Below are 11,765 nucleotides of genomic sequence, written 5' to 3' on the forward strand. Positions count from 1 at the left end.
ATACCTCAGTGCAGACTCACTAATTTATCAAAAATCGATAAAACTATGTAATGTATTTTTCTTTTCTTTAAAAATATTTCTTTTCTGCCTGTAGTGTATGGTTTTAGGTAACGCTCCATTTCAGACTTGACTTAGGTTGGATTTCAAGTCGGCCTTTATTGTTGAGCTCAGACTGGCATATTTTTGTAACTGCGTGGATGTAGACTACAGTTGTTAATTTCACGAGGTGCTCTCACTCTGCCTAATCCCTCGGTTTGCTCTATCAGGACACCTCATTGTGCATTATCACTTATACCTCAGGACATTCCAGAATATGGGATCATGACCCATCATTCTTTATCAGGTTGATATACAAACTCTTGCGAATCTCGGTTCAAATGATTTCTATATACATATATATATATATATATATATTTACAGCCTTTTAGATGTACAAAATGATTCTTGGATAACATGGAAGTTTTAATCAGTCCTTCATTTTAAGATGTAAACTTGGTTATTACTTTTGCAGTCATAACACATACAAATTCTCTTAAAATTTTAAATATTTTAGGCAAGTGTCTATTCAGCTGTATAATATAGTTCAGGGACGTGCACACCTACTGTATATGTAAATAGCACTTAAACAGCAGTACAACATTGTTAGATGGATAGCTAACATTGTTCACTGTTTGCAACCGTTAACCTTTTTTTTGTTAAATTGTATGTTTTTGTTTATTCACTGAGTATGTAGAATTACTTTGAGATTACCTGGGTTGAAAATACTAAAGCAAGACAGATATTTCCACTACGTGTTACAGTGAAATCTATTCTCCGGTAAACTCATCAGTCATTAAAATGACAATCGTTCAGTTAAGGGTTTTTTTGTTTTGTTTTTTTAAATAACAATTATCTCATTGTAAGAAATACATCTGAAGTATAAGTGTACAGACTCAGCTTACCAGCAGGTAAAACCCTTGATGCTTTCCTCACAGTCTGTAGCAGATCCAATGATCAACTACCTCAAGACCTGTTTTGCAGAGTAGTCATCAAAGCGGTTGCATGTAGCTTTTCCCATGTACCAAACAGACAACTTGTACGATGCTGAAGGTGCATTCTTATTTTCAGGACAGCTAGTAACAAAAGCATCACTGATCACTTACTTTGCAGTACTTTGAAAAATGGATGAGTTTGACCCCCTTCATACCTAACACACAGATGATCCTTCTATTTGTAGATGTAGTGGGTCTATTTATTGAGGAGTATTTATTGATTAATGGTTTTATTATCACTAAAATAACCATGAATGTAAATGGCTTTAATTTTAAGTTATTCACAGGTGTTTATACAATGTACACACAAGTATATGATGCTTAAATGGTGTATTTAACTTACATGATAGATGTGAAGACAACATTTTAGATGTCAGACAAGTTGGCAACTTTGACAAAGTCAAAAAAACTTTGAGAACTGACAAAACTGCGCTAATGCAAATGGTGTGGTTTTTGTCATAACTACAGAGATCCATGTTGATGGAAAAAATATGTACAGGTTTTGTGTATTTTAAATTAACTGTATAAAGGAATGACACTGGGTGTACTTTGCATGACTGAACTTAAGCAAATGTTTCAGTGGGAACTTAGCTGATATGGTGAAGTTTATCTTTGAAGATGTTTTATTGGAAATACTGGTGTGTTTTACTGTCAAGTAACTGTGAACCTGAAGTATAACTAAACTAGCTGGAAACCCGGTTAAATGAAAATGTATGATAATATGCCCTCATAGTCCGTAACTGCCTGCCTGTTTATATCCCTAATGTATAATACAGATGAATATTGTGGATGGGTTGATACATCCATGTTTGTGGGTTTGTGAAGTGTTGTGGAACTGAATTGTCATTTGGTTTGTTTCTATTCATTATACCAGTTATTTTATTTCTTTGGACGATAAAGGTATGTAATTTCTGTCAGTTCTTACCGTAATGCTAAGTAAAATGGAAAGCAAAACCCTCAGGGATGAAACGGTCTCCATGTTCTATCCAGGTACTCCTCTTAAAAACCTTAGATCTTGTCAGCAGGGATATGACATTAACAAACTTAGCAAAAAAATGGGTTGTTTTCCAGTTGCAGAAAAAAAGTTATTTTTAATGTCTTAAAATTATTTTTGAATCTTTACAAATTTCATATTTTGGCATTCTGTGTTTGGAGCCAAAAAGATACAAGTACTTTTTTCAGTGTCTTATTATTTTTGTACTTTGCTACACAATGAATGTCATTATAATCTCAGTGCAGGTGTGAGGTTCTAAGATGGGGTATTTAATTTTCAATTTATCTTCAATTCACAGTGCCTCGAACAGCACAGATACATCATACCGTCGTTAATGTAACAAAATGCTTAATGTACTGTCCTAAAATGGATTCCTGAAGATTTCACTAAACCTAATCATAAGACTCTCGCCTACATGCATTAACTACATTCACATCACCTACTGCAAAGGATGTAACATCTTGATTTTAAAATAAATTCTGTGCATCTATTCTTATATTTATGTAATTTCAGAGTCGATAGGAATTTCACATTTATCACAGTTACCTGCTTTTGTATGAACATTTCACTTTGCCGGATAGCCCCCACACAGACAACACTGACATTAATAAGCAAGCTTTACACTAGAAGTTCCACCATATTGCTGTAGCTAAAAGGTGAGAACATGTGCAAAGTTAAAGATGTCAGCTTTACTGTGTTAATATACAGACATTGGTAGCATGGTATTTGTCAATCCACTGTTATTTATAGTTGTATACAGACGTTGTAGTTATTTTATCAGACATTTTTCAAGCAAACTTCTCCCAAAACAAAAGTAATATATTTTGCTCTGGATACATATTTATCTTTCATTTACCAGCACCTCATACCTGTTAATACTCACAAAGCCATTGTAACATTTTATTTGTTACAATAGTCAACTCAGGAACCCCGAAGTGGTCTCATTCGTCTGTTTATTGTTGAAAGACCACAGTATAGTTTGGGAATGACACTTTTTTTGCAAAGAAAATGAACTTTAAGAGTGACTATAAAATGAATATATTTTTTGGCATAATGTGATGTGTTCAAAGGTATCTGAGAGTTTTATAATACTTCTACCTCACTGACACAACTTTAGCCAAAAATACAGAAATGTGGGCCCCCATCTAACAGAATAATTTAGATTTGCATGGAAACAGAAACCCTCACTGCTATTAGATAATGAATTTAAGCAAAATCACGCTTGCATTTTCATGATGCTATTTTTATGATAATTTGTTCTACGTTGTTCAGCACTTGTACTTGTCATTTTTTGCACTAGTCATTAATTAAATACATGAAAACCTGACAAAAATGATGTATTCTATATTTTCCTCTAATAGGTATGCCCTTTCAGAAACTTGTGGTTTACTTGTTTTAATCAAAGTGAGCTGCAATTATTAAATGTCTTGTGCATGTGTGAAATTTTATTGATGTATACTGTAACAAAAAGCACCACTGTGTAAAAAAAGAAGAATCTATTGGTTGTAACACTGTAATTAGTCAAGCTCACTGGATGAAAAATCATGTTTAAAATCACTTATTCTTCTAATAAATATGCAATGACAAACAAAGCACTGTACCTGATTTTTTTCAGATTATTCTAACATTCAGTTCATTTCAAGATCTATTTCATTATATGTTGCTTCTTCTTGTACTTATAACTTTTTCTGTTTTTTTTCCTTAGCGAGTCTACAGACCTGCGGGTCACAAAGGCAAAAGATCTGCAGTCCACCTCTACGCTGGAGCAGTTCATGGCTAAACTCTGCCTGCACCATCAAAGACAGATCGTAGATGCCATTGGTTTCTTGCAAACGGAGGTTAAAGCACTAGCATCCTCCACTGCTTCTTCAGCCTCTAATCCTACCTCTGGGATCCTGGGAACTGCTTTTCCAACAGCAAAATCCAGTGCAGTTACTCCTGACAGGTCATGCGCTGAGCAAAGTTTTCCCAGTGAATCGACTTCTAAATCAGAAATCCAGGATATATCAAACTCAAATCCCAGTCGCGCAATAAAAAGAACACCAGACCAGGCTGTGATTTCACCGAAAACATCCGTTCCTGCTTTGAATCTTCCCCAAACCAGATCAGGGACGATCCAGGCTTTGGTCTCTCCCACTACGAATCCAGCAGATGTAGAGAACAACCGTCATGGTGATCATGCACCTCTGAAGATGAAAATAATGAAGACCAGCAATGTCACCGCTGGCAACAAGTTGTCATGCGTGCTCACTACTTCTCTTTCGTCTCACTCCAACACTTTGGAGGACAGACAGGGTAACTCAACTTCATCCACTAAAACAGAGATGCACAGTGCCAGACTCAGCTCCTCTTTGAAAAGACACAATCAGGCTAGTCATACACATCAAGTCAGGCAGAGAGAGACTATAGGACATGCCAAAGATACACCAGCAAAACTGTACGCCTTTCATGTGAGCATTCCTTCAGACTCTCCCCGGACTGCCAGAAAGACCATCAAGGCATCCTCTGATCTTCGGAACAGGGACTCTACTGGTAGAGGAATCATTGACCCAGATCTTGGCCACTGTGACATTGTTTATATTGACAAACCCATTACAGAGTGTTTAAAGGAAAAGCACCGTAACATGCTCCCACGTCGCAATGCCAGAAAGAGCACCAGAGGACATATGTATGCAGAGGAAACATGGGAGTTAAAAACTGTCCGTACATTAGCAGGGAGAGGTAACTGTCCTAATCCAATGCCGGAGTTCATCACATCGGTTACCCCAAAACAAATACTCTCCAAACCCGAAGGCGTACCCCCTGTGGATATGCCGTTCGCTGTAGAATGTAGGGAGGCGGTGAATCAGCAAACATCCACAGAGGAGTCTGATGAGAGTGTGTTACCAGGAACGGGAGATATGGTAGAAACAGCAGTGAGTGAAGCAGACGTTATAGTTGAAACTAGTCAGACAGATCAGAGTCAGAGTAAAGGGCAGCCTGGTCCTCCATCTCCAATAAGCTCTCCAGCAGAAAACATAGAACCTGATGTGATTTTAGAGCATACAACTTCAGAGTCAGGGAAGGCAGTGGAAAAAGAGGAAAGTGTTGCTCCGACTTCTATTAATGAGGAAGAAAAAGACATGACCGAGTCTCAAGATGCCACAAAAGAAAGTGTTGAGCAAGTAGTATCAGAAACTGTATCAAAACCCTTAGGGGAAACAATGTCAGAGCCCTTAGGGGATAATAATATAGCAGAAGTCGAACCCCAACTTCCATTAGAGAAAAATGATAATGTGCCTGTGCCCCAACAAATTGACAACCCATCACCGGTGCATGAAGTTGAAGAAGAGACAGGGAAAAACGAAAGGGAGAATGTACAAGATGAGCAACCTCAGGGAGTTGAAGTACAGTCAGAGACAATTATGAAACCTGACAACTTAGGAGAGATAGAAGAGTCCAGAACCACAGATTCAGCAGTAGAAGAGAAGGTTAAAGAGCAAGAAGTTAAAACGTCAGAGACAGATCACACTCTTGAGTCCGTAGATCCTGAAAATAATGATGATGATGATGATGATGATGGTGGTGATTATGATGTGTCCGCAATGACCATGGATGCACTCTCAAAAGAATTACTCCCTTGGCGTAGAAAGAAAGGCACTGTAATTTCACTGCCCAAGCGAATGAGACAAACAGAGGCAGTCATCGTGGGCTATGTTAACGGTAGACCTGTATCAGCATCTGACAGAAGTCTCCGTCGTAGGTCATCTAGTAGCATATCGCCCCATAAGACCCCAGAGAAATCCCGTCAGAATGTACTCAAAGCAACATCTGTGGAATCAGGAGTGGAATCTAGTAATTTGGAAAAATGTGTACCTCAAACAAACACACCCGTGAGTAGTCCCGTAAATCCACCTGTGACAGAACCATCCTCTGACACACCATCAAGCCCAGCATCAAAAGTTCCCTCAAGGACCAAACAAAAAAGAGTCAAAAAACAACAGGAAAACACCCTTGAACAGTCAGTCGATTCACTGAACACAGAGACCAAACGCAGTCTTAGATCAGCCAGTCAGAAACCTGAAACTCTAGTAGCGCCACTCACTTCAAACATTTCCATTTCATCTCCAAAACCTTCTGTTGCCAGTGATCTTCCATCCACAGAGCAGGTCCCCTCCCTTCCTTCATCATCTCCCCCACTTCCTGTTTCTTCTCCTCCGTTAGTCAGCTCATCGCCTCGTCCTCCTACGCCTCCCGTTACTGCAGAAGAGTCCCAACCGAGCTCAGTTCAGGAGACAACTGTGGACTCAAACACTGAAAAAACACAACAAGCAGAGAAATTTAATGAAGTACAAAAAAGTGAGATAGAAAGTAGACTCCAGGCCAAGCAGAAACTAAGGTCAGGAAAGGTTATAACAGATGTTAGTAAGACTGAGAAAGCCCAAATTAGCAGTGATGTGCCCTTGGAAAATCAGAGTTCTTTAAAGACTGAAGTGAACACACCGATTGTGCCAGGAAGAGTTAAACGGGTTCTCCACAAGGAGGCTGAAGCAAGCAATTTGTCCGTGCAGCAGATGGCAAATGTAGCATCATTAGGAGACAAGTCTGTAAGTGGAGATGGTAGTAAGTCTTCCACATCTGAAAAACCTACCAGAATGCCGTTAAGGAGTGAGAGCAGCAAGGCTGAACTGTCCCAGCAATCTCTCTGTCAGTCACCACCAGTTGAAGACAGGAAGTTAGCTTTGAGATCACAGAGACAGGCTGCACCTTCAACCAGTAGTCCTAGTTCAGGTGGAAGACAGGGTGATGTGGCTTCCCCTATTAGAATGAAGCCTGAGAGACCAACTAAAGCTCAGACGAAGCCCTCTCCAGCACCAGTTGCTTCCGTGCAGCCCCACAGCTCAGCCATCCCTGTCAACACACCAAGATCAGAACCACCAAAACAAACTGCTAACAAATTCTATCAGTCTCTCACTGGAGAAGAAAACCAACACATAATTACAAATCTGAACATTAAGTATGATAAAATGCAGAAAGGCTGGGTGCAGATGGACAAGGAGGGTCAACCAGCCCCAAAATACAAAAACAAAGCAGACAGACAGGCAGCTATATGGAAAAGTAAGCGCAGGACACGAAAACCAAAGTCTTCAGACCATCAGAAATATTCACCGGTGCAAATGCTCTTCATGAAAGGGTTTGATCTTACCAGTATATGTCGCTGGTTCCTTGAATCAACTGAAACAAAATCCCTTGTCATTGTCAAGAAGGTGAACACGCGTCTTCCATCAGAAACTCAGTTATGTTTTCACAGCTCGTCTAGTACATCAGGGACTTCCCAGGGGGTCTTTCCAAGCTTACAAGCAGAGCGCTTAAAGAAACATTTGAAAAAGTTTGCCATTGCCTCGCCTGTGAAGAGCAACCCCAAGAGTCAGAAACTGATTGCCAGAGCACTGGAGCAAGAGGCCAATGCAGTCAAAGGGAAAGAGAAGAAAGAGATTTCTAATGCTAGTACAGGTCCGACAAAGTCAATCTCCTCAGCCAAAACCTGTGTGCTGATGAGTGAATCTCAGAAAACTTCAGGTAAGTCAAAGAATCCAGCTAGTGCAAGGATCTTAAGGAAATACTCGAACATTAGAGAGAAGATGCAGGTTCAGCAAGCCAATGATAGACTCAAAGACAAATCAAAAACAAAAGCCACTAAGATGAAAACACTCACCACTACAAAGGCTGTGTCCAAGGCAAATCTAAAACCATCTCTGAAGCCACAGAAATCATCCCTACGTGTCACTAAGCAAATTAAAGAATCTCCAACAAAACCGGAAAAAAAGAAAACATTAGTTGTGAAAAAAAATACAAAACAATCAGTTAAGGAGAAGGCCACCAAGACTCAGAACAACAGTCGACCATTGAAAGATCAGGTAAAAAAAGAATCGCCAAAGAGAGTTTCCCAGCGACTAGGGTCTCCTAAAGCACCTGAGTCTAACGCTGACACGTCTAAAAGCAAGGGTGAGAAAAAGGTTGAAACAGAGAAAGCGGAGGAGGAAAAACCGACTTCTACTAAAGTAAATGCTGGAAAAGTCCAATCAAAGGAACCACCATCAACAGTCGTTCATAATAAAAGTATTGATAATGCAGTTGAAACGCCACAGCAGTGTACTGATGTCAAGGTTTCAAACTTACCTGACCAGGTATTAACAAGGTCCCAGAGAAAAATGGAGGCAACGATGCCTTCAAGTGCAAGACCCACTTCTGGCTCGAAAAGGACTGCAAAGTCCTTGGCGACTCCTAAAGCAGTCGCACGAGCTGAGGAACCCACAGTGACAAGAAGCGGGGCGTTAAAATCCCCTGCCAAGAGAAGCCAGGCAGCATCATTACCACGTAGTGCAACAAAGAGAGCTCAGGAGCTTTTAGAAACCCCAGCGAAACGCACCAGGACGTCCAAGTAAACCTGCAAACACAGACCATCTTTATTTAGGAGATTTTGTTTTACCTGGAACTTATTTAGAAGGAGCAGAAGTATCTATTTTCTATTCTTCACCAAACTCTTTATTGAAGACAGATTCTCAGTCAGCAGATACATGAAGAAGGAACAGGGATTTGATGTTGATTGATGCTTTTGTAAAGCTTCAGTATGGAAATGCAAATGTGAAGTCCTATGTGTAGTGTGCTGTTTGGCTTTATGTTTCACTCTGCGACACGGCTGGAGATTACAGTAGTGAAACTAAATTTTAAAAATCGGGATTACAAGTGTAGTGTTTTGATGCCATTTCCAAGGAGACATTTGAATAATTTACCACCATGTTTTGTTCTTTTATTTCCCCCAGTTTGTATATAATTGTTTTAAAAAACAGCATGTCCTGCATTTGAATAACAGAATATCAGCGCTTTGGAGAGAATATCAAAGCAGAGATTAGTTTGGAATAAGATCTTTACTTCTAGTAAGTAGGCAATTTGTTTCTCCAGCCGGTCTTCCAATCACAACATTGTGAATATGTGACTGTTGTGGGTAGGTGCCTTATTTATGAAATGTTAAGTTACAGAATGTGTTGATAAATGTGAAAATTCTTGTCCTCTAGTTATAACAGCTTGCTATTACTGGAGAGGCAGTTTGTTTCCTTTGCAGTGTGTCCAAATTGTTTTTTGTTTTTGTTCCACACAGATTGTGCCTCGTGCGTCATGTAAATTTATTTTGACTAGCATTCTGATTTCCCGATCTACTCTTGCATCGGCTGTATTTTTATATTACCAGTTTCCCAGAGCATTAACATAAAATTCTTGTTATTATGGTTGTATTAGGTATTAAAAATATGATTTTGAGTTGTTAAAAAAAAACAAAACAATATTTCAAGCTCTATATTTCAACACAAAAGCATGTATTTTGTTAAGTTGTCCTGGCTCAGTTGATGTACCTTTGCAGTCCTCTCATCATTATTATGCTAATTGTTCTTTGCTCATGATAGTGACTACACCCTGAGTGTTTGTCCTGTTTTGCATGTGTTAGGTCCTGGTGATGTGGAGACACTTACAGATTGATTTGATCAACTCTTGCAATGCCTTCATAGAGACCATCTGAACCATTATCATTGGAAATACTAACCCATCCAAGACTATGCATGCACATTTAGTGCCTGTCAAAGAGCTGTACTGACAAAGAAAAAAAAAAAAAAAAAAGGAAGTGGTTTGCAACAGTGATGATATTTCTGAACAAAAACGACCTGATAAGTGTGGTTGGTGAATGTGGGTGATGTACGGCCTCTTTAGCATTAAAATCACCAACCGGGCAGATGAATCCCTTCAGTTAATTATTCACAAATTGGATATACAGTTTTTGGGGTAGTCTAGTCATACTTCTGAGTGGTGTATCAATGTATGTTGCAGTTTTATTCTTATGTTATTATTTTAATTGTCATTAACTGTTGGGCAGATGTTCTCATAATGTGAAGTTTCTTTACTTTACAGTAGTAGCTTACATTACCATACCGTTTTTAGCACGGTGTTCCGTTTTTTGTTTTTTTTTTTTCTTTTATGGTCATTTCTCTTTAGAGTAATTCATCTGTAAATGCAAAACATGTCTGTCATGTTTTTATTGTTATTTAAGAACTCCATGTAGGCTATAATGGATTTAGCAAACCCAAAAACAGCCCACCAAATATCAGACTTGAACATGTTTATTCTTTACAGTTGCTATTTAAAGATTTTGATTTTGTATATTTGAAAGAAATAACTGCTTTATTTGTGGTAATCCCAAGAATGATGCATCTTCATGTTAAAAACTTTGTATTTTTGCTGGAGTTGATATAAAGATGTTTGAATTTTATATTTGGGGTCTCGGCTGGTTCTTTCCTGTGTTTCATTTTTATTTATGTTATTGCAAGATATTTTTTCACAGTTTTTCTTCGAATCCCCTCCCCTACTCTCTTTAACTTTGTGGAGTTTCTATCTTGTGAGAACCACAAACACACACAGTGATAACATGTACAACATTGAAAAAGCACTCTGCAAGATGTTTCTGTCTTTGTACTTTTATACGTTGTACGCATCACCAACTTTAAATGTGTCATGTGCATGTTTAGAGAGTTGAGTGATTTATTTTCTCGCCACTATCACTGAAGACAGTTTTGGCAGTTGTCTTTTAGAGATTATATAAACATGTACGTATGCTTCTGTACTTGTCTTTAACTTTAGACCAGGGGTGTCAAACATGCGGCTCAGGGGCTAAATGCCAAAGGGTCCAGTTCGGACCCTTGGATGTTTTTGCCAAGTGCAAAAATTCCACAGTCTTGACTTGAATTAAGCAAAAAAAAAAAAAAAAAAAAAAAAAAAAATTAGCTTGAATTAAGGAAAAAATCTTGAATTAAGCCAAAAAAAATCTTTAAGTAAAAAAAAGTCTTCAATTAAGCCAAAAAAAATCTTCAACTAAGTAAAAAAATCTTCAATTAAGCAAAAAAAACATGAAATTTAGCAAAAAATTTTGAATGAAGGCAAAACAAAAATCTTCAATTAAGTTAAAAAAAAATCTTGAATTAAGCCAAAAAAAAAAAAATTTCAATTAAGTATAAAAAATCTTGAATTAAGCAAAAAAATAAAAATAAAAATCTTCAAATAAGTAAAAAAAATCTTGAATTAAGCCAAAAAAAAAAAAAATCTAGAATGAACAACTTAATTTTTTTCTTTGTTTTATTGCAACAAATAACATTAAATTCTGAAAATATTTACATTTACAAACTATCCTGTAACACTAAAATGTGAATAACCTGAATAAATATGAACAACCTGAAATGTCTAAAGAAAATTACGCACAATTTTAACAATTTTTCTGCCTGTTCCTCAGTGTTTAGTGTCTTTGTAGATCTGATCCATAATGCACATGTAGAAATGAGAAGTTGAGGAATAATATTATTAAAATTGCACATTTTCTTCCATTTTTTAATTTAAATTTCAGTTTTTTCTTTTTTTCTTTTGGATAGTTTATAAAAGTAAGCATTTTCATAATTTAATTTTTTTTTTTTTTTTTTTTTTACACTAAAACAACGACAAAAATTTGGAGTTGTCATTATTTATAGGTTATTATGTTATTATTTTTCTGGTCCGGCCCACTTCAGATCAAACTTAGCTGAATATGGCCCCTGAACTAAAATGAGTTTGACACCCCTGGTTTAGACGTTGTTTCGAGCATATTAACTAAAGCACAGATCTACACTAGACTTTACCTTTAGACCTAACTGTTCTGGCAGTCAGGCATGTTGCAGAGCGTAGTTTCA

The 11,765-nt window shown here is 37.6% G+C and overlaps 1 protein-coding gene across 2 annotated transcripts in view; it reads left to right on the forward strand.

Moving 5' to 3' along the window:
* LOC115434180 (proteoglycan 4) overlaps positions 1-10,321 on the forward strand; it is a 26,615-nt gene extending 16,294 nt beyond the window's left edge. For both annotated transcript variants that reach the window (XM_030155950.1, XM_030155949.1), the window contains one exon: positions 3,731-10,321. In XM_030155950.1, the coding sequence (XP_030011810.1) occupies positions 3,731-8,450 (4,720 nt within the window). In that variant the 3' untranslated portion in view covers positions 8,451-10,321. The remainder of the gene's footprint in view (positions 1-3,730) is intronic.
* The last annotated feature ends 1,444 nt before the right edge of the window (positions 10,322-11,765 follow it).

Source organism: Sphaeramia orbicularis, chromosome 15 (genome assembly GCF_902148855.1).
Source record: "Sphaeramia orbicularis chromosome 15, fSphaOr1.1, whole genome shotgun sequence".
Lineage (NCBI taxonomy): Eukaryota > Metazoa > Chordata > Actinopteri > Kurtiformes > Apogonidae > Sphaeramia > Sphaeramia orbicularis.